This window comes from Trichomycterus rosablanca, chromosome 23 (genome assembly GCF_030014385.1).
Source record: "Trichomycterus rosablanca isolate fTriRos1 chromosome 23, fTriRos1.hap1, whole genome shotgun sequence".
Classification (NCBI taxonomy): Eukaryota; Metazoa; Chordata; class Actinopteri; order Siluriformes; family Trichomycteridae; genus Trichomycterus; species Trichomycterus rosablanca.
Genome location: NC_086010.1, coordinates 19,325,907 through 19,348,512, shown reverse-complemented (window position 1 = coordinate 19,348,512; position 22,606 = coordinate 19,325,907). Strand labels below are relative to the sequence as shown.

The window sequence follows — 22,606 nt, the reverse complement described above, 5'->3', positions numbered from 1 at the left end:
TATTAATACCTATATTTTTCACTATATCATTTATATTTATTTATATTAAATATTTTCAATTATTATCAATATTTATATTTATATTAATAATACATATATTTACTATATCATTTATTTATATTAAATATTATACAATTATACAATTAATTACTATATATTAAATATTTTTATTATATTTCCATTATATTATTAATAATAGCATTATCAAGGATTAGATATACCTTATTCACATTATGAATATTAGTAGAATAAATATTTTATATAATTTATTGCCCTTTTATTGTTTTTTATGTGTAAACACAATGTAAATAGTCCTGCTTAATTTGTCAAAATATTTTACTTTACTCACAAACTTTGAAAAATCTTTTATAAATATTTCTTGGGATTTAACTAGAACATCTGAGCACTTTCATTTATTTTTAGCTTTATGTTTAGATTTTATTTGCCAATAAAGATAAAAAAATCTCTCTTATATTCAGAATACATACGTGTGAACACACGTGTTCAAGATTAAACACATACTAAAATTATTATAATCGGACTGTGAAAACTATGTTTCTGGAAGCAGATCTGGTGTTCCATCCTGGAGATCTCAAAGCTTCACTCACCACCAATAGAATTTGTACTACAATTTAGGAACCACCGCTGAACCTGAAGAGCTGATACTGTATAATCCAAGGTTAGGTGTCGTGATGATGATATTAAGACTAATGGAGATGATATTAATATTTATCAGCAAGTAAAACACCAGTAAGTGAAGTTCAGTTTATTTTCTGTAGAAGAAAAAAAAGATCAACACAAAATGAAGGTACAGGTTAAAGGGGGAAAACAAACTTAAAAAATTAATATTATTTCATAACACCATCGTTCAGTTTCTCAAATCATCAGGATGAAGAAAAAGATGCTATTAAAAACCGTTATGAACGAATAATAATCAAACCGTGATGATAGTAAAGAAATCAATAGCAATAGTAGTTATATAACAAGTGATACGAGTGTTAATGCAAAAGAAAAAGAAAATCAGTCAAAAAGCAGATCTGCACCAACGTCCATCTGTAACGGATCGGACCAGATCGGTTTCGTGCTCAGTGAAGACGAGCTACAGTTTAACACAGTGTGTTAAATAACCTCACGATGTGCGTTAATAAACGCGACACGCCTCCGAATAATCACATCCAAGTGCTCCACCTTAATACAGCCACGCCCTTCCTGACCTCACTGAAGAGTGAAGAGGAAATTCACGACCAAACACTGTGCATCTCCAACGCTTTTTGGTTTTTCTCGTTTTCCTCTTTTAAAACGACAGAAAGAAAGTGAAAGAATAACTTTGGAATAACTTTGTTTTCTTAATAGAGTTCCTTTAAAAAATATGAATAGCAACATCGTTAATAATAATAATAATGTACAACTTAAAATCCGAAAAGAAGACGAATCGCCAGTTCTCTTTAGTATTTCACCTCCTTCAGGATCTCGCCCCCCCCCCCCCCCCCCCCCCCCCCCCCCCCCCCCCGTCCTGCCGAATTTAGCTTCATTAGCACGACGTGCCGGCACAGTGACGCCCAAAAACACCCAAAGTACCTTGGTCATGAGGAGACGTGAGGGGATGAAGTTCCAGACACAAACCCCCTCATGAAAAGGGTCTCGCACCTCTTCTCTCCCATATTCGTACATCGAAACGCGGTGTAAGCTGTGACACGGCAGGGACGCCACAAGCTTTAAAAAAAAATAATAATCAAGATTGACGTCATTTGACTTCACAAATTCGTATAAAATTTTGCTAAGATAGGATTGGCTTTGGCTTGTTGCACAGCGGCGAGGTCCGAACCCTCTCCGTCCACCGGAACCCAAACGCTCCTGTGCGGCGGCGCCGAAAAAACCCCTAAAAACCCTTTCAGACCTTATAAAGGAACAAAGTGCTGCACGAGGAGCATTCGACATCTTTAACGTGAAGCTTAAAAAGTCCAAGATTGTCATGATGGCAGATAAAGGTGCCGCTGTTAGATAACGGTGTCCTTATTTTATTACCAAATCTGGATTTAGAGTCCTCCTATACCCCCCAAAATACAACATAAAAACTACTGAGGCGTTTAGTAGGCACGTGTCGATCATTCACCTTGGTTAAACATCGCGATGCATCTGGCGGGCATCTGTCCTGCTACTCACTCCACCGTCATGTGCACGTTCACAAATGCAAACATGGCAGAGTTACTCCCTAAATGCTGCTGTTAGCACTCGAGCCAAAAGTGCACAACATGCACCTTTCGAATACTGTTGCATTAAACGTGGGAGGAGGCTGTTAGCTGATGATTGGGGTGTCACAGTGGGTCCAGAGCCATCGGTAAAGAAAATACATCTGACGCAGCTGCACCCACGTTAACCACTTCTTTTCTCTCTCTCAACCATAATTCTGCATAAACGACTGAAAATCCATATATAATAAGCTCAGTATCATAAATACATTCACAAATGATCAGGAACCGATTTTTGATGACGTGTGGGTTATATAGCCAACCCTACCGTACCTGCTGCACCAGTGTACCCCCCACATTTAATTCAATCAATAAGGATGGTCTAGATCGCTGTACGAATTAAAAACCCTGCCTCGTCTCCCACCGTTTTGGTCCACGAGTTCATTCTGGATGGATGAGGAGCAGCAGAGCTTTAATACCACCGGAAACACCGGCGCACCATCGACTGGGATGTAAAACCATTATTGCGGTGTTAAATCTTTAGATCAGCACGTGCCTACAAGCCGCCGGATATCTACATCGTCGACTTCCATGATTCAATTCAGCCATAAAACTCCCAATAATTCATTCATTAATTATTTAAAAACTCTGTGAATAAAATCTTTCATCTATAAGAACTTTAAAACACCCAGAGCCCAGTGGGACTCGAACCCCCCCTGACCCGAGCAGAGGCAGTACCACGCACGAATACAATCCACGCCACTTTGGTTTGGGTGGTCCGACACTGGGCTGTCTCCTATTTATCCCGAGCAGGGATGTCCCGACCCCGAGGGTGGTTTTACACGGTTTTAGCACAGTGCGCTGGTTTACGCTTGTGACGTAGTACAGGCAACCGATTACAGTCGTAACAGGGCACAGACGTCTGATTACGCTACTAACGCGTCGTACAGGCGTCTGATTGTGTATAGCGGACTCTGTCCGGACAACTATTAGACTGTTTACACTAGTTATGTGGTACAATTTGGTTTATTTGTTATTGAGGAAAAACGTGAGTTTTGTCGTCATACTGTTATCGACAGATAGTCAATATTAAAGCAGACGAATCGAGATCGGGGTAACACGACTGGATCGGGACATCCCTACACCCAAGTGTTCTGAATAAGTGAAAGTATGAGCACAATAAAAACGTCTAAAATCATAAAGCAAGAGATGAAGACATAAAACAGGACCATACGGGTTTAACGTTCAGTATAACCGTTTCATTAGATTATTATTATTATTATTAGTGAAATGATGTGGCAAAAAGTTAAAAAAAAAAAAAAAAGAAAGAACTGAAGTCCAGAACTGTAGAGAAATTCATCCCACCGTGACGTGACTGTGCCCAAACAGGCACCTCTAGTTTCTGGAACCAAAGCGTAAGAGCTCCGTGGGTCCATGCGGCACACCGGGGTCCGGTCCGAGGTTCTGTTTTTAGCTCGTGCTGCCGGCGGGCGATACCTCGGACGCCTGGCTCACCGCGCCGCTGGCCGATAAGACCTTAAGTTGCACCGTGACCTGACCAAAGTTAGTGGTTCTTAGCGTGGCCAGGTGCCGAGGAGAGAAAACGTGGTCCCGCGCCGCGGCTCTCGACTCGAACTCCACGTTACACACGTCGCATTTTCCGCGTAGTGTCTCGCGAGTCGCTGGCTGGTCCACGGAGGGTGTCGGCGAAGTGGTTTTCAGAACTGTCAGTTGCACTGGTTTGGGGAGAATGGGCCGGTTGGCTCGGAGGGCGTTGTACTGTAGATAGGAGCCTGAGCTGATGTCCACCTTCAGAGAGGGGTCGCCGGAATTAGGAGACTGTCGACAGAGAAATAAAGCATTACTGTTACACACTTACAGGACTGACTAGATCATTCAGAACATGGTCTACTGTACTGACAGTAAAGTATTTTATCTGTATAAAGACGTCGAGATGACCTTACCAGCTTCTCCTGCTGTAGCCGCCAGCGTTTCTCCTTGGCACGTGTGTTTTGGAACCAGATCTGCACCACTTTGAGGGGCAGGCCGAGCGCGGTCCCGACCGCCTCGCACTCTAACGCGTTGGGATGGGCGCAGGTCTCGTAGCAGGACTGCAGGATGGACAGCTGCAGACAGTTCAAGTGTGTTCGGGGTCTTCTGGGGGTGGAGTGCTGGATGTAACCGGAATCCCTTTGACCAGCCGGCGGTGTGGAGAGCATTAGGGATGGTGAGAGGAGTGAAGCGGAGGTGATGGTGGGGCGTGTAGTACTCAGACCCAGCTGTTCCCTGGACAGGGTGTTGATCTTAATGGGACCCTTTTGAGACCAGTAGGTGATGCCATTTTGTTTCTGGGTTACAGCAATGGGAGATCTGATGATGGGTGTGGGTGACAGTTTTGGCACCATGCGGTTGGTCGTCCCAGGTCTGGCCTTTCCTTGACTCTGGCCGTCCTTCTCACCTCTCCCGTCTGCTTTGCTCTGTTCCTCGACGGTCGTCTTCTGGGGGGTTTGAGAAACGGTCGTGGCGTTGGTCAATATTGGGACCGTAACTAGTGGGGCCACAGTTTTGGGGGCTATTTTAACCATCGTGTATGTATTTACGGTTTCCACTTTGGTCTTGAGTGCTGAAGATGTGCTGCTGGAGACCGTAGACGATGCCACCTCCTTCGGCCGGGTCAAACCCTGGATGGCGATCTTTAACGGATCTTTGATCTCCGTAACCTTTTCCACGACCTTTGGAGGGTCGGATCCTGTTAGAGGTTTGGAAGGAAGCATGCCGGGAGTGGTCGGGCTCGAGTTAGATTTGGGGGTACTTGAGAAGATGGGCTTAGTTAGTGGCCAGGTGAACTTTATAAGTGGTTTACCCACGGCCGCTAACGTGCCGTCACTTATGAAGCGCACTTCCCCTTTACGCTCCCGAGCCCTCATGTTCTGGAACCAGATCTGGACCACCTTTTTGGGCAGGTGCACCCACTCTGATATTTGCTCAAATTCGTGCTTTCCTGGGTTTGGGTCTTTGAAGTAACACCCATAGAGGATATCCAGCTGGTCAGCCTGAATGATGGTCCTGGACCTTCTCATGTCCCTGAACCGTTTTGCGTTGGGTCTTTTTAATTCCCTCGCTTTATCTTGCTCGCTCTGTTTCTCTCTCTCCATCAAGGAAGCGTTCACTTTCTCCGCAGCTCTCATGTACACGGTGCTAGCTTTGGCTAAGCTATTGCAATTACCGAGGGCACTGATGGTGTTCGGGATGGTGATGGCGGAATCGGGCTTCACCTGAACAACTATAAGACTTCCCTCCGCAGGGACTCCAACAGTCGTCGGTTTTAAACCAAGACCATCAAGCAAAGCAGTCTTTTGGATGAAGGACTTGCTGGTTGCTGAGCTTGGCGTGGATGTTGCTGAGCTCTGGTTCTTTCCGATACTCAGATCCAAGGCAGACTCACAATCGCTGCCGTTTGACACTATATGGGTGGCTTGTGCGAGAGAACCAACCACAGCTCCTTGAAGAGAGGTCTGTGTTCTCACAGTTCGGGAGGACGTAAAGGCCGCTACTTTGCTCCGGTCCCCGTCGGAAACGCCAACTCCGACGACAGACGAAGGGACTGAGAGGACGTAGGGACTGAACAACCCGGTTGAAAACTGAGCGAGAGAAAGGGACAGAGGTAAGGAATGCAATATTCCTGCTGGAAGACCTTGTGCATCGAGAGGAACCGATAAAGGAGTTGGAGGATCAGCTTGTGCTTCCAGCTGAACGTCGAGATCTGCATCCTGCTTTTCCTTTTTACACTGGAATTCCTCGTCGTCCTCCCTCTTTCTCTTCTTACTCTTTGCGGTTTGATCGTCGTCGTCTTCATCCTCTGCATCAGACAGGAAGACCGTAGTGGAGCGGAGAACCTTTCCACCGCTGCTGGACGTTTCTACCTGTGGGGCCTGTTTAGCTGGGCTACCCGGATCCTCCCTCACTGAGCTACTCTGACTCTCGTCGTCGGTTACGATAACTGAGGTGTAGAAATCCTCGCTCTCTGAGTCCGAGGTCAAACACAATTCCTCTTGGCTGGACCCCTTGTGTCTTTCGGCACTGCTGGACAGATCTATGGCGTGGCTGCTCGAGGCCGACGGACTCTGTCCGTATTCGCCTTCGTCGATCATTAGAGCGCCTTCCTCGTCCTCGATGCTTTCGTCGACGTAATCCTCCTCCTCCATTTCTTCCGCGATGCGTCTGTTCTTAGCGCGGCGGGCGTCTATTAACCACTTTCGGACCTCTTCCTCGGTCAGCCCTACTTCCCTTCCGAGGGCTTCACAGTCTTCTTTCGGCGGGACGGCTGAATCCGTCTCGCTCCGCGACTCGAGGAAAGCCCAAAGAACTTGAGACTGAAACTCGGTAAGTACTGGAGGACCTGAGGACAAGTCTGGATGAGTCTTGGCACCCTTGTCCTGCACGGACATCAAGGCAAGCTTAGTGTTAGACCGGTTGCTCTTCTCAGGGCTGGTTTTTAACTCTTTGTGGTTGTGCAGGGGGCACTGAGCGGATTCTGAAAGACCTGACGATGGGCAGCCACACTGAACGTCCTGGCCTGCGTTTTCCTCCACACTGCCAGCATCATTTGTGCTCTCCACATCCATTTCATCTTTCATCTGATTAGTGTCAGACTCCACACACGCCCCGAGTTTACTCTTACTCTCTGAAGGGTTGCGCTCCTGTTTGGGGTCCACCCTGCTATCTGCAGAAACGTCCGCGGGCTGCGACTCTTCCATCATCTGTGGGACTTGCTGGTCACACGGCTCCTGCTTGATCTCGGTTTTGACCTTCGCGTCCACCTCCTTATTGTCGTCTGCAGTCACCTGAGCCAGGTTGGACAGTCGTAGCCCAGCCCACTGATTTTGCAAACCGCCGAGTCCTTGGGCCAGGAGAGCCTGTTGAGCCGCGTTGAGACCAAGGACCGGCACGGCCTGTTGCAGGATCTGCTTAGGGAACTCCGAGCTCGGACTCTGAGTCTGGAGTCCGTTCAGGATGAGGGGCATGAGCATTTGCGGCTGGGATATGATCTGAGGAGTGGCGCCTGGGGCGGCACCGGTCCCGGCTGCAAAGAGCGAAGGAAGGATGGAGTGCGGAACCGAGTTGGGACTTGACGTAAGCAGAGTGAGAAAGGCGGACACCGCCTGAGCCGAGGCAACCGGAGAGGAAAGCAACGAGGGGGCGGGTACTTGCTCGTCATCTTTGGTCGACGTTTGTGACGCGGTCAGATTTGCCACCCGAGCGACACCGTTGCTGGTCGTAGCGTAAGCTAACTGTGCCGTGTTAGCCACCGTAGTGGCCGTCGCACTTCCACCCCCGGTGTTTGTAGTGGAATTAGCGGCGGCGTTCCTGGTGCGACTCTGGTGCAGAACGGATTTTAAATGACTGTCCAAAGAGATGGCGTGGTTGTAGGAGACCCGACACACGGCGCACTGGTAGGGTTTGTTAGAGACGTAGGGACGGGCGGGAACGGGGGCCGAGGAGTCTTCGCTCGCCGTTCCCGTCCTCATCCTTTGGATATGAGAGGCAGATTTATAGTGCACACCCAGCGCCGACCTCGTGGGGAAGAATTCCAGACACGCGTGACACACGAAGCGACGGCCGGCGTCCCCCTCGGCGGGAGCGGCTGATTTATCTTGGCTCGGGGTGACGTTCTCCTGATCCGATTCCATGGCTGCCCAGTCCGTCTCGTTGCACGCTGCTTCCATTTCATCACAATCCTCCTTAGCCTGGGTAGAACCGTCTCGGTTCCTCGTATCCGCGGATTCCTCTTCGTTCTGGGACGCCGCTGGAGGAGATTTGGAGTTTTCTAAACTCTGCAGGGACGTGCCATCTTTCAAAAGAAAAACAGACGTGCTTTATTTAAAATAAAAACCAAGTGGAACGTTTACATACACCAGTAACATGCACGTCACAAAGCCCCGTGGTTACCGTGCTTTCTGCAAGGCTTCTTTTACTGTGCCTGAGTAACAACCAAAAAACCTTAATATGGGACAGTGGGAGCCTACTGGGTGGAGCTTTGGGCTATCAACCGGAAGATTGGCAGTTCAAATCCAGGCTCTGCTATGCAGCCACTGTTGGGTCCTTGAGCAAGGCCCTTAACCCTGTCTGCTCCAGGCGCGCCATACGATGGCTGATCCTGCGCTCTGACCATGACTTCGTACTGAACACCTGTATATGTATATATGACAAATAAAGTATATCTATTTTCTATCTTCTATGTAGCTACCTGAGCTTCCTATTAAAAACTACATGGAACAGTAGTCTCCCAGCAAGGGAAGGGAGGAAACCCAAACTCTCACAGTCGTGCTTGGAGAAAAGAAACCAAACTATGGCGCACAGGTGACATCGTCCACAGTCGTCGGCACATTAAAGCCAGTTCAGGACAAATTCAAGTTTCTTTTCCTTCCCAAACCTTGACGGGAGACCAGTGTTCCATGCATGTTGTGTCTGATGTAGTGGAACCAGACAAGATCCACCCAGAGGTCAAACAGTTCAAGCTGGGTTTTTTTTGTGATGTATTTCACTTCTAAAATACCTCACGAGCGGTTTTACAGGACGTAGTTTGGACACCCTGATGTAGAACATTGATTCCACTGTATGATGGTTAATTGCCAGATTAAATTCTCATCATGACAGGATCTACAGGATGACAGAAGAGCTGAACCTACTGATTTCATTCTGCGCGCTGGAGTCCCTCGATCCGTCCGTGGAACCGTGAACAGGAGCCGCCTTGAGAGGGTTCAGACAAGAAAACAAAGTGAAAAACTGGTTTGCACAACTAAACTATAACATTTCCCCAGAACTGCGAGATCGGATTCACGTCGCGATCATAAATACTCACGATATCCAGTAGCTTTTCCAGGCAGGAAGGAAGCACGCTGTGTTTCTCGCTCAGGTGTGAGGACAGAGCTTCACGATCCACCTGAGCATCCTGACATAACGGGCACAACCACAAGGACCCCCCATCGTTACCCGCCCCCATGGTCTCTCCCAGCTCCTCCTTAAACAGAAGCAAAAGCATTACCTGTTAGTACTGGTGCATCCTAAAACCAGACTATGCTTGGTCTGGAACAAACATCTGCCCCTAGACGTTCTTGTTATTATTGAAGGTGAACCTGCACGGCTCCGGCAGTCAAACGCAACGAAATGTAATCTATTCATCGTGTTCATCCACCGACTAACTCAGCATCAGCACAATTTCCTGACAAAGTTCACTTGCATATTTATAATCTTTATAACGACCAGCTAACATCAGAACGTCCTTACAAGTGGGTTACCCCCAATCCATCGCAATAGTCTAGAATGGGCACACAGAGCAAGGTTGACCACAGCGACAAATCCTGCGTTCTCCAAAATTATGTGGACGGCCTGTAACGTGTCCATGTAACCAGGATGCACTGCAGAACGATCCTGATCAAAACCTACAGAAGATGAAGGACGTACTGCTAATGTCCTGGTACCTGGTACCACAGGAACCCTGACCGCACATGATTTTCACCGCTGTTCCTTTTAAAACCTGAAATCATTGCGGACGATGCACCTGCAGTTGGGACGGATACAGACTCGCCCCGCGTGGCTTCGAATTCCCGCATATCAAAGTGCTCGGCTAATTGTCAGAGCTCTTTTATGGCGATACGTGCAGCTAATTGATAAGAAGCGCTTTGCTTTTGTGTTTTAGATTCATTACAAAGATTATTTAGCAAAAGTTTCTGCTTATCTGTAGAACTTTGATGATGAAATGAAAACAACACATTTTAAAAGTCGTGCTTCACTTCATCTGACGTCATTTTTTCCCCAATATGTGAATTATTATGCAGCAAATGAACGTGAATTGATTTATCCCACCGTACAAGCACAAATGACCAATGAATAAACATTAATAAATAATAACCAGTAACGGCTGATAAGAAATAAGAACACAATTCATGATTAATGCACCTCGTCAGGCGTGTATCACAGGTGTCAGTTTAATAACCACATCATGATGCTTGATTTATTTATTTACTCATTTTCTCATTGGCTCAGTGTTTGTTTGTTTATTAGGATTATAACGTGATGTTTTACACTTTTGGTCACATTCATGACAGGAACAATAGTTACTCATTACACAAGGTTATATCGAACACACTCATGGACAATTTAGTGTCTCCAGTTCACCTCAAGTGCATGTCTTTGGGCTGTGGGAGGAAACCGAAGCTCCTGGAGGAAACCCACGTGGACACAGGGAGAACATGCAAACTCCACACAGAAAGGACCCCGACCACTCCACTGGGGATCGAACCCAGGACCTTCTTGCTGTGAGGCGACAGTGCTACCCACTTAGCCACCGCATTGTTTCATTAAAAACTAATCATAAAACACATTGTGGGAATGAATTAAGTACTAATAAGTTGATTTTTACTGCAATATTGCATTATAATGATGATATTTGTGAAACTATTTCTCAAACTGTCACTGATCTGGATGGATTCTGCTGCAGTGTAAAATCTTTCACAAATAAACAAACAAACACAAATCAACAGTAAAACAGCCCCACATGTACATAAACATGTTCTCCTAATATAGTGTTGATTCGTGTGAGTGTTGCTGAATGAAGGTGATGCAGAATCACTACTGTGACTGAGTGTGTTTATGATGGAGGAAATAGCAGCAGTGCTGTAATGGATCTGCTACACCAATTAGCCTCAGTGCTACACGCTTGTACTGAATAAAAGTGCTCACAAGTCTCAAAAGTCTGCACCACACGATCGAAACAACTTCACCACATTTATTCCTTTAATTCGGGTTCGTTCTGTGTGCTGAACTCGAGCGGTTGAGGTTTCGAATTTGGTTAATTTGGTTAATTAGGACGCAGCGCGCATTAATTTGCAGCCTGAGCTCGATTAAAGCAAAATAAAAGGTTTAAAACACACACGGGTTTATAATAACGATTCGATTCGACTTCGAATGTGGTGTAAAAACGGAATATTGAGGTCTAGATGTGCGGATTCGGTGCAAAAAAGCCCGAAAAGCCCATTCTGTGCCACCTCACCTCCAGCAAATTGGCTCCAGCTCGGTTCACTAATTACGCAGCGCGTCTCAATTTAACTGAAATTAAAGCAGAAATAGAGACACAAACCGACCCATCAGCTCACAGAGCGCCGCACAGAGCCGCAATCCAGCTCCAGGGGGCTTCAGGCGGGCGCACACGGGGTAAATTCGGGTGAAATCGGTGCTTTTGTGCGGTGTGATTAGAAGCCGCGGCCTCGAATAATCGCTCTATCCGCTCGGTGCGGCTGTAGCTCGGGCGCGCGCTCGGACCCGCACAGCGCGCGCGCTCTCGGAGCCGCGGCCTGCACCCGCTGTTTAATTAACGCGTTTCCACCCAAAATCCACCTTAAATCTGACTTCTTACACCACCGAGCCCCGCCGAGTGCGCTTCTTTTCACCTACGATCCCATCCGGCGGTGCGACGCGGCCTCGTTATTACCGAACACACCGCAATAATAAACAACGCGCCGGAGCGCACAAAAAAGTTTCCAATTCCACAAATACACACCAAATCCGCCCTGCACCCATCCAGCACCCCTCCGAATTCCTCACACACCTTTATGCACCCGATCCAGTCAGAAAGCGCGCAGATGTGCACTTCATTTAGTCGTAATTAACACATTTAATTAAGAGCGAGCAATTAAGAGAAAAGCGTTTACCTGCATGCTGACTGCAGAGCCGCCTCACTAACTCACCCACTAACTCACTCACTCACTCACTCCCTACCCTGAAAAGTTTTTCCTCTCTCTCTCTCTCTCTCTCTCTCTCTCTCTAGTAAACACACAACAGCTCCCCCCAAAGCCCACTGACACTCACTCACCCAGTACCAGTACGCACGCATTACGCACAGCCTGCTCCACCTCACCTCATTAACATACCTGCAATTAATTCATTACAACGGCATCGTTCCCAAAATGCATCGTTTTACCATCGATCAAAACATACCAGTTTGATAATGTGGCACAATCCCACAGTAAAGACCTGGTCAGACCTGGTCAGACCTGAATCCAGCAGTTGTGATACAGAATACCGGACCTGAAATTCCTCCTCACTGATGTGAGAGATTCAGATCAGATTGTAGAAAGTGTTCAGTGTGAAGAAAGCAGCTGTTTTATTTATTTAGGCAGCTGTTGTCCCTACAGCGCTCTACAGAGAGTTCATGTGAGATGAGTGCATTAACAGAATTGTACCAATTTACATTTTTTTTAAAGTAATTTGGTCGCTTTGGACTGAGGTGTGGAGGTTTGACGTTACGTTGAGTATAAATTATATGCAAAGTAGAGACCAAAATTCTTAAACCACTAGTGAAAATCATTTATGTGAATAGCATTTATCTTAGATTTATTATATAAAGTTCTAATAAAAATGTCTACATATATGCAAAAATCTTCAAACTGTAGAATGCAATTGGTTTTGTGCAGCATGGGTTCCTCTGATAGACTCACAATTTAAAATCATCTATAAACTTTTATTTAAAAGTCTTTAAATCAGTGCAATCTTCACCTTCTTGTTCTGTTTTTATTTACTAGAAATAAGTCTTGAATTATATCCATACTTATGCTCTTATGTTTGTGTTTTCTTTAGTAATGTTAAAGCTCCATATCATGATGCTCCCACCACCATACCTTACAGCATGTTTGGTATTCTAAGAAGGACGGGTTGCCATGCTTGCATGTAACCCTTATTTAACCAAGCATCTGTACATTGTTCTGAATTTTGTAAATACTTGTGCACAAATTTTACTCCTATTAGCTTCTCAGTGCTCTTATTTTGACAGAAATAATTTGAGTGGGCGGTTGGAACGGAGATGTTTGTTGCTGTGTGCTCACTGTTCGTCTCTGTGTGAATGTTGTTCCTGCTGCTTTCAGGTCATTCTGGAACTTTTATAATTGCATGATGGATTATATTTTAGCTTCTTTATCACCAGTGTGAGTACAGTTTGTGAAAGTATTTGGGAAGGGGGGGGGGGCTTTTATTATGAAAGGTCGTCCACGTTTGAAGAGAGCAGCAGTAACAGCGGGTGAAATGCATGCTGGGATAAGTATAATCTGTGAGTAATAACATTATAATAATAAAAATAAATAATAATAAATAATAGTTTTAATGTGGAGTGATTTTAATCTGGGTGCAGTATTACAGACGAAACCTTTCATTTCTTGCATAAACGAGTATTAGAGTAAATAAAGAAACTCATTCTGATTCATTCTGGCTGTTTGTGTAAAATAAGAAAATAAAAGTGATTTTAATGTTTATTATTTGATTATTTCAGTATAAAATGCAGGTGGAGGTGGAGAGGAAGTTTGTGTGTGATTCAGACATCCAGCAGAAGTTGCAGCAGATTGGAGGTGAGATTTTCTTCACTGTATTCAGTTTTAATCAGAAATAATCATTATATTTATTATATTTATTATATATTAATTATTCTAGAGTGATAAATAAAAATACTAAAACAACAAAGTGAGGGGATAACAGCATTTCAGAAAAATAACATTTAAAAAAACCGAAAAACTTTCTGACCTGCTTTCATTCTTTCATCAAGCGCTTCTAACAATCCTGGTCAGGGTCTCAGTGGGATCTGGTTCCATTGGGAAACACAGGGCGCAAGGCAGGAACATCATGCATGGACTGGGTGGCAGTCTGTCACATGTTTCTTGAAGGACGTCACCAATCACAGCACCGCTGAGATTCAAACCCGGGCCTCAGCAGTTGTGCTCGAGCGCAACAGACCCCCATTAAAGCGCCTTTTAAAACATGAATAAACCTTTATTGTTTTTGTATACATGCTCTCATTCTAAATCCTTTTGTTAAGGTTGATTTCTTTCATTCAAGCTCAACACAGGCAGTCTAGCACCTGCACTCTCTTACTACAGCACAGCACTTTAGAGGCGTCTCTGTAAAACACATCTAGGTGGCAGCATGTTGCTCCAGAATGTGTTTGTACCCCTTGGCATAAATGGTGCCTTCACAGAAGTTAAACATGACATTGGCACCAACGCTCTACCCCCCGCCACACCCCAAACAATCAGAATGGTCCTCTTTCTCCACCCCTGTCCAGTCTGTGGTTAGACTTGGTGAGTGACTGGTTTAAAGGTGCGGCCCCTCTCGGCCAGTGTGGGCATCATAGGGCAGGATGAGGTTGCCAGAGTGCTCAGAGAAATGACAAATATCTAAACTGGGTGAGAAAACAGAGCAAAACCTTCAGCAGGTTCTCCAGACACGTTCTCCTAACATTGATCTGTCTTCCTCTGGTTCTCCTGCAGCCGTGTGTTTGGGTCAGCGCGAGTTTAGGGATCAGTACTTCGACTCGGACGACTTCACGTTAACGTTGAGAGATTTCTGGCTGAGGAAGCGGGATGCATCGTGGGAACTCAAGCGACCGTCAGCGTCCCGGAGGAGCGTGGAGAGAAGCTCGGAGAGACTGTGCACCAACTACCGAGAGCTGACGGATCCGCGCGAGATTAAAGCAGAACTCACGGAGGTGATGAGGACGGAGAGCTGTGCAGATGATGAAGAGTTTGAGTCCTGGCTGCAGCGCCTGACGCTGAAGTGCTTTGCGGAGTTCACCACCGTGAGGCGCTCGTACGCGCTGGGGGACGAAGGGGACGGGACCAGGGTCCGGGTGGACCTGGATCAGGCTGATTTCGGATACTGCGTGGGCGAGATCGAGGTGCTGGTTTCGGATGGAGAGGACACGACTTTGGCGATGCGGAGGATAGAAGAGGCCGCCCTTAAATTAGGTGTGTGGTCGGAGCGGAGTAAGCACGTGTTGACCGTTTGTTATGCTACTAAACTCTTGTAAAAGTACCGCTGTTGTTCATGTGCAGAATCTGAGTTAGTAAAGTCATTTTTTATCTTTAGTCTTTAATAACAGGAGAGTAGGTGATGCAGGCACCGTATAAAGCATCGTGGCTGAATGGATTGACATCAGGATGCATCAGAAGCTCAAATTTTACACTGTCAATACAGTACATGAATGTTTTTCTCTTTCTGTGTTGTTCTGAAGGTCTGGCGGGTGAGAAGAAGGTCCAGGGTAAGATGGAGGTGTATCTGAAGAGGTTTCACCCACATCACTACACCCAGCTCCTCGACGCTCACGTACTTTAATTCAGCTGTTATTACCTGTTATTACCGTATAGTTATAGTACAGTCGTCAGAATCTGTGTTCACATACTTTTTCTCCAGCCTGTAGCATTCGGGAGGATCCGTGTGTGGAATAAAGAGATGAACAGTAACATTTTTGAAAGTGTTATTGGTTTAATTAGACAGAGTTTAATAAAATAAAAACACTTAATTTATTAAATGTTCTGTGGCGTTTAGTTCTGAATTACCGTGAACACGTCAGTCATCCAGCAGCAGGAGGCGCTGATGCTGTGTGAGGGGTTTTAAAACATGCAGAATCAGCGTGTGTTCTAAATGATCCCAATTTGGATATACTCAGTCCCCCTGTGCACGCCGGTGGCCTCTGCTGGCTGCATGAGGGCTGTCTCGACATGTTCGGAGGACCGCGCTACCCCCTCCGTATTCTTCCGATTCGTGTGTGCAATCTACCAGCAATGAGCATGAAAAATACATGGAACAGTGGTCTCTTACCTAGTTGTCATCTTCTCCTAAGTTGAGATGTGTCAGGTAGAATCCAGGTTGGCGTCTATCCATCTCAGTGCTTGGGCTATGGTTAGGCCTGGCTGGCTGGTAGCACCATTAAGAATCAAGCTCAGCTGTGGAGGACTACCGCAATACACGACTGCACCACCCGAGCACCCAGCGGCTTATTAGCGGGTTAATTTAGCTCTAACATCGTTCATACAGGAAACTCTCAACAAGAATCAGAAACACGACGGTGAGCAAAGTTCAGTTTCATTTAATACCTCAAACTTTGTACATATTTTACTACATTTATACAATCCACTCATCCAAACTGAAACAAGTGCTGCTGCTGCTGACGAGCTGTGAGACTAAACAATGTTCAAGCACAAACACGACCTTCAGCTTCAGAGAGAAAGTTTGTACAAAATTATCAACAAAACTGCGATTACTGGAAACGGCTGTGATTTTTTTAAATAAGCCACGTCCCAAAACACACACACACACACACACACACACACACACTTCTTTCTTTATCTATTGTGTTTATCGAGCCTGGTGGAGAGACCAGGATTTCACCGGAACATTAATTTAATTGCTAGAATTCATAAATATTCATCAGCATTTTCACCTGCAGATCTTCTTAGATTCACATCTAAGCTTCGCACAGCTGGATTTGGGCAGTTTATCCCGTTCTTCATGACACATTCACATCCAGCGTGTTTAACCGGTGGCACAACTCCTACACAGACAGCAGAGTGGTCCAGACCTAAACCTCATCAAACATCTGAGGAGAGATCTGAAGATCTAGCATTGGCATGAAGAACGGGATAAACTGCCCAAATCCAGCTGTGCGAAGCTTATAGAGATGAACCTGTAGGTGCAATCGCTGCCAAACAAGCTTTAATAAAATAATAAAATAATTAATTAAATTAAGGTCTGAATACTTTCTGAGTCCACTGATAATGTTTACGACCTTCCCTGCTAATACTGACTGACTGGTTTAAATATTTATGATATTATAAAAGGTTTATAATAAGATCCCGTCTGGAATCTTTATTCATAATAAAAACTTAACAGCCGAATCCAAAATGATTTTTATATTATTATTATATTAATAATCATCACTGCTTATGCTGATCACCTGGCGAACATCAAACGTCCAGATTTTTCAGACCTGATTTTAATGCGTATTTATAAAACGTTTGTAACCTGGACGAGTTCATGTGATGTGCTTTTATTCTGTAGGAAGAGTAATCACTCGTGTCTGAGAGACGCTTATAGTCCGGATCTGATTTCCACCTTTTTTGGAGGCTGAAAGAAGCTTTAAGGGGAAGAAGATTTTCATGTGATGATGATGTGAAAGCACCGGCGCATCAGTGCCTACAAGCTCAACCAGAAACATTAAAAAGTCGGTATGATGCTGGAAAAATGCATCTGAAGGTGATGATGTAGAAAAGTGACGGAGTTTGTTTTTATAATTCTTAATAAATAAAAAGATCCTCATAATTTAAACTAAAATCTAACAGCTGAAATAAGCTAACCTGAAATGAACTAACTTACACGTCTTAATGTTAATGCTACTCGGCTAGCTAAGTTAGGGTTCCTGACATCTGTCTGTCTGGAGACCAAACCTCCTCGACCGGTTCCTGGGACTTGGGTTTGGAAGCTAGTAGATTCCACCTCTAACAGCCAGTGATGGAACTGAGATGATAAAGAACCAAAACAAGTGTAAATGAGTCCAGATTAAAAGCACGTCGGTCGACCTTAGCGATCGTCTAGCGGAGCCGACTTGGACTTATAACTCGGGGTTCGTCTTCTGCCTCGCCTTTTGTGCTTCAGGTTCATCTTGACTATGAGCGTCTTTCTCTTTTTATTCGTTGGGGTCTGATCGTCATCTTCGTCTTCTCTGTTCAGAACGAAAGCTTTTGATTTGGACGCGTTTAGATCAGTCTGGGCGAGATACGTAGATTCATTAAGACCTGGTGATTGACGCTCTTGATCTAGGAGGTCCTGGTTTGCAGAAGCTTTTCTTGAAGCGACTCTCTTCCGAACTCCCCTCACGCGTCCACCTTGATCCTTGTGTGCTAAGTTGGCGTCGTCTTGTTTAGACTCCGATCTTTTTCCCTTTACGTGCCCGTCGTGATCAGTTTCCGTGGCGTCCTCAACCTCCTCTGTACACTCCACACTGGTGTGTTCTTGTTTAAGCTCCAACTTGACACCGGAAGCCACTGTCCAGTCGTCCACTATGACCTGCGATACCTCCTCCTCACAAGGTTCCTCCTTGATCTCTATTTTGACTTTTACTTCCCCCTTGACTCCTGTGTCGTCGTTTTCTTCTGGAGGAGCTGAGGTCTCTGTGGAGGCATCTGAATGACTTTGTGAAGGACAGATTCCTTGGGTCAGGGTCGCCTCTTGTGACGGACCCTTATGAAGGACTGACTTGGTCTTTGCTGAAAGCTTTTTCGTTTTAGGACCCTTCACAAGAAGCATTTGCGGGTAGAGTCCGGCTGGAGGACTTGTGGTCGGTGTTGCAAAAACTGATGGTACGATGGAGCTGGGGGTAAACGACAGGACTGGGAGGTAAGCAGACAGAGCCTGGGCTGGGGTCAGAGGCGTCGGAGGCTCTGTGGTACTTCTTTCTGTGGTGGATTTCGCCGCCTTCGCTCCCACCTTCTTGCCTCCTGCGTTTGTTCTAGACTTGGCCGCCTTCGCCGCGCTCCGAGCTCGAGTCTGGTGCAGGACGGACTTCAGGTGACTTTCCAGGGTGATAGCATGACTGTACGCCACGTTACACACGTCGCACTGGTACGGTTTGTAGGAGACGTAACGGCGGAGAAGGGCGCGCATCAGTTCGCCATCGTTTTCTACGATTTTCGTCCTCTCGATGTGCGACGGCGAGTTATTGTGTGCATTCAGGGCCGACCTTCTGGGAAACACCTCCAGACACACGTCACACTTAAAAAGCTGGCCGGCGTCACTCTGGCCGGCGTCACTCTGAGCGTCGCTTTTATTGGTGGATTTATCGCTGCTGATGGATTCGTTTTTTGATTCTTTAGAGCCGCTCTTCTTTTTCCTTTGTCCTTTTACTTTATCCTGAGTGGAACTTTTTTTAGAATCCGCAGCACCAGAACCATTTTTATTCTGGGACGCGATAAGGATGATTGGTGGATTTGAAGATTCGGGGTCTTCTGAACTCTCTTGTACTTTGCCATCTTTTAATATAGAAAAGAATATATTAGTTTATGGTCATTTAAAAAAAATTGCATTTTTATCAATATACATAAATCACTGTGTACTGTTCTGGAGGGCGCAGCACTGTAGGTTCAACCTAAATGAAACCTTGGCAGCATGATGTTCAGAACCTCTAAATTTTTTATTGGAAGCTAACTACCAACCTGTACGCTCCCTGTGGGTTTCCTCCGGGTGCTCCGGTTTACATTAATTACACCACATATACTCACAATATCGTGAAGGGAACAATGTATCTATTAAAATGCCGTCGCTTCAACTCACCGCTGTTCTGTCCGCTGGATTCTTCACCATCGCTGGACGCGAGGATCGGAGACGCCTTCAAGACAAGGAGAAGAAGAAGAACGTTTAAAGTAACGACAAACGATCACAGATTCTATTATTATTTAGTACTAAATAATAGTGTTGAACTAATAATAAGACTAACAAAGGCTCAATTTAAGCTAACTTACATATCCAGATCCAAAATAAAGGGCTGTGAGTTCAGCCACATACTTGATTTCTCCAACAATACATGAATCCATATAACCACGGCTATCATGATTAAACGAATGAATAGGTTTATTACAAACAGACTAAAGCTAGGGTTTATAGCTCTACCTGATTAAATACTAAATGATTAAATACTTACAGAATCCAGCAGCTTAACGAGGCAGGATGGAAGTACGCTGTGTTTCTTGGTCAGGTGTGACGCCAAATTGCGACGCTCTCTTTTAGGCTGTTGGCACAGCGGACACAACCACAACGGCCCATTGTCACGCTTTTCACATTTGGTCTTCTCCTGAAAGAGAATTGAGAGCTTATAACATTAAAAGTTCTGGGAAATTTCACTGTGGGCACCTGTTTGGGTCCGTGTATGAACTTTTAACTTGTGGGTGATGGAACCAGTTGTACTGACGGGGATGTTGAAGGTTTGCTGTGCTGTTTCATCGAGCATTTGTGGAAATTCCTGAAACTTATCAAGAACAACAACGTTTGAACAAGAACATTAGTTTCATTTGCTGTAGGGATCCACAGTGAACCAACAACCTACTGTTATTAGTCGACAGCTGACTGTTAACCATCAAGTTTATTATCAAAATAAAACACACAACAATGAGTTAAAATGCATCATGAAATAAAAAAAACATAATAAAAAATATTAAATAATAAAACCTAAAGTGGATCAGCACTTGTTCTGGTTTGTCTTTACATGTTGACATCGAGTAGGTTCTCTCAACGGTCATCTGAACGAATCGATTCAAGAGTCGATTCGAAGAGCCGATTCGTTTAAAAAGACGCCTCTAGAAGGCTGCAGTATTGTTGTGATTGTTTTGAACGAGCGTTTGATACTAAAACGGATTTTATTTACTTTATTTAAATCTTAATAATAAAAATAAACATCCTGGAACAAATCTACATGATTTAAATATAATAAAGTTCACGATATTGAGTATTTATGGTGTAATTAATGTAAACCAGAGCAGGTTTGGGGGAAACTAAAGAATGGATGATGTGTAATAATATCATAATATTTTAATGTTAATTACTGACTGATAAATACTGATAAAAAAAAAAAAGATAATATTTACAGTTGACACCTGATATTGGCCAGTTACAGAAGGTAAACAGTCGGATAGTGAGTGTGAAAAATTTTTTTTTGGTCTTGTATTGTTTATTGTTTTTATTTTCGTTGTATTCTATTTCCTAAATATGTAACCAAGCTTTACCAGCACTAAAGTCCATAGTTTAAATTTGAGTTATTAATGATGAAGGTGAAATCATGACTGAAAGGTAAATAAGTGAATAAATACAGAGTGTGAATTATACTGTGACAATTTTGGGGGTCAATGTACAGTTTAGTTAACTAACGACCCCCCTGAACTGTTGTTTTTACTTCTTTTTTTTTTTTTTTTTTTCGGGGGGGGTATCCAGGTACTAATTAGGAACATCATCCCCCCCCCCCCCCCCCCCAATCCCCTTGTACTTCAAACCATGAATAAATAAACGACTTGATGATCGGTAGAACTGGGTTCTGGATCTATCAGGAATTCTATAGTTTTGAATCTCACGGCAAGAAGGTCCTGGTTTCGATTAACAGGTGGAGCAGTCTGGGGCCTTTCTGTGTGGGTTTTGCATGTTCTCCTCGTGTCTGTGGGTTTCCTCCAGGTGCTCCGGTTTCCTCTCACAGTCAAAGACATGCGATCAGGGTAACTGGAGATGTTAAATGACCCTAAGTGTGAATGTGTGTGCGTGTTTGCTTTGTGATGGGCTGACGGCCTGTCCAGGGAGCCTGGGTAGGATGAAGCCGGGGTAAAAGACAGTGAATGAAGGAATGAAATTACGCAGCGTTTAAAGGTATGACTTGATTCAATGAGTCGATTCGCAGGATGATTCAGACGACACATCTCTAGGCGCTAGGACTTTTCTGTTGAAATGTTGTTGTGGTTACACACGGAGCTTTGTTCGCTGTTCAGGCTGATTTTATTTACTGCTGAACTTATTATTAATAAACACAAACAATCTGGGAAGCTACACGAGTTCAGCTGTATTAAATCATAACATACTAGCTATATCATGTGTTGATGAATTACATACTACACACATAGAAATATATATTAATGTATAAATCTATATACTCTTTCTATAACTGTATGTACTCTGTGCTGCTGTAACACCAGAATCCCCCCAATGAGGATCAATAAAGGAATCTTATTATGATGATGATGATGATGATGATGATGATGATAATTATGATTACACTGGGAGGATGAATGAATGTATGTACCTGTGGATCAGGATCAGGCTCAGGATTAGGCTCAGGATTAGGATCTGGATCAGGATGAGCATCAGTCAGCAGGTCTACAGTAGGTACAGCTGTAGGTGTGAGGATGAGTCTCTTACTGAAGCCCATCAGCTTCTGTCTGTAGTTGGTGAAGCATCCCTCAGTGAAGTGGACGCTGCAGATCCGAACCCGGTCCACACTGTCCGGTACCGGCCGGTTCTGGTAGATAAAATCCACCCACTTCTGCCTGAGCTCCGGATCTTTGGGTAAATAATGGAGGGAAGATCCAGAGGAAGCGCCGCAGCCCCGCACCATACAGTCCGTCATCTTATTACATCACAACATCACCATCCGCTCCAGCCCTATATATACACACACGCGCTCTCATCTGCATACTCCAACGCGATTGGCTGGGAAATTCTGTGACGCAACAATTCGTGTCACGTGTTCAATCAGAGCCAACCAATGGCCAGCAAATGTGTCACTTTTCCAAAATAAAAGCACGTCACTGTGTGAGTAACTGTTAAGTCACCTAGTACACCCTGCCATAGCTGTGATCAGGGTCATGGTGGGACCAACACTGGGCTCAAGGGGTGCCAATCCATCTCAAAGCATCACACACACACACACACACACACACACGCACACACACACACACACACACACACACACACACACACACACACACTCTCTCTCTCATGTATACCATGTATGGGGCAGTGATAGCTCAGTGGTTACTGGACTAGTAATCAAAAAGTTGCCAGTTCAA

General features: G+C 44.8%; 3 protein-coding genes across 4 annotated transcripts; 1 reads left to right on the top strand and 2 right to left on the bottom strand.

Annotated features, from left to right (window-relative positions):
* Nucleotides 1–1,520: 1,520 nt before the first annotated feature.
* zfhx2 (zinc finger homeobox 2) lies at nucleotides 1,521–11,943 on the bottom strand. The gene is made up of 5 exons (XM_062985711.1): nucleotides 11,900–11,943; nucleotides 9,052–9,210; nucleotides 8,879–8,939; nucleotides 4,154–8,040; nucleotides 1,521–4,028 (listed from the first exon to the last, which is right to left on the bottom strand). Exons 1-5 carry the CDS (start codon nucleotides 11,903–11,905, stop codon nucleotides 3,660–3,662), a joined length of 4,482 nt encoding a protein of 1,493 aa, XP_062841781.1. The 5' UTR covers nucleotides 11,906–11,943; the 3' UTR covers nucleotides 1,521–3,659.
* A 1,146-nt stretch (nucleotides 11,944–13,089) lies between these two features.
* thtpa (thiamine triphosphatase) lies at nucleotides 13,090–15,474 on the top strand. Of its 2 annotated transcripts, none has more exons than XM_062985777.1 (4): nucleotides 13,090–13,108; nucleotides 13,510–13,585; nucleotides 14,501–14,977; nucleotides 15,244–15,474. In XM_062985777.1, exons 2-4 carry the CDS (start codon nucleotides 13,516–13,518, stop codon nucleotides 15,342–15,344), a joined length of 648 nt encoding a protein of 215 aa, XP_062841847.1. In that variant the 5' UTR covers nucleotides 13,090–13,108; nucleotides 13,510–13,515; the 3' UTR covers nucleotides 15,345–15,474. The 2 variants fall into 2 exon arrangements, with proteins under 2 accessions (XP_062841847.1, XP_062841846.1); XM_062985776.1 differs by lacking the exon at nucleotides 13,090–13,108 and adding an exon at nucleotides 13,223–13,290.
* Nucleotides 15,475–16,082: 608 nt separating this feature from the next.
* On the bottom strand, nucleotides 16,083–22,164 carry LOC134300815 (uncharacterized). The gene is made up of 4 exons (XM_062985238.1): nucleotides 21,841–22,164; nucleotides 19,705–19,854; nucleotides 19,338–19,392; nucleotides 16,083–19,036 (listed from the first exon to the last, which is right to left on the bottom strand). Exons 1-4 carry the CDS (start codon nucleotides 22,162–22,164, stop codon nucleotides 17,589–17,591), a joined length of 1,977 nt encoding a protein of 658 aa, XP_062841308.1. The 3' UTR covers nucleotides 16,083–17,588.
* Nucleotides 22,165–22,606: the final 442 nt, after the last annotated feature.

What these genes read in the sequence shown, in the direction of transcription:
- thtpa (XM_062985777.1), top strand. Translation starts at nt 13,516, where the DNA reads ATGCAGGTGGAGGTGGAGAGGAAGTTTGTGTGTGATTCAGACATCCAG. An exon ending in GAAGTTGCAGCAGATTGGAG is followed by an intron (nt 13,586 to 14,500) that starts GTGAGATTTTCT and finishes GTTCTCCTGCAG; the next exon opens with CCGTGTGTTTGGGTCAGCGC. An exon ending in AGAGGCCGCCCTTAAATTAG is followed by an intron (nt 14,978 to 15,243) that starts GTGTGTGGTCGG and finishes GTTGTTCTGAAG; the next exon opens with GTCTGGCGGGTGAGAAGAAG.
- zfhx2 (XM_062985711.1), bottom strand. An exon ending in CAGCGCGCAGAATGAAATCA is followed by an intron (nt 8,041 to 8,878) that starts GTAGGTTCAGCT and finishes TTCTTTTGAAAG; the next exon opens with ATGGCACGTCCCTGCAGAGT. An exon ending in GGCTACAGCAGGAGAAGCTG is followed by an intron (nt 4,029 to 4,153) that starts GTAAGGTCATCT and finishes CTCTGTCGACAG; the next exon opens with TCTCCTAATTCCGGCGACCC.
- LOC134300815 (XM_062985238.1), bottom strand. Translation starts at nt 22,164, where the DNA reads ATGACGGACTGTATGGTGCGGGGCTGCGGCGCTTCCTCTGGATCTTCC. An exon ending in TCGTTAAGCTGCTGGATTCT is followed by an intron (nt 19,393 to 19,704) that starts GTAAGTATTTAA and finishes CTTGTCTTGAAG; the next exon opens with GCGTCTCCGATCCTCGCGTC. An exon ending in ATCCAGCGGACAGAACAGCG is followed by an intron (nt 19,037 to 19,337) that starts GTGAGTTGAAGC and finishes CTATATTAAAAG; the next exon opens with ATGGCAAAGTACAAGAGAGT.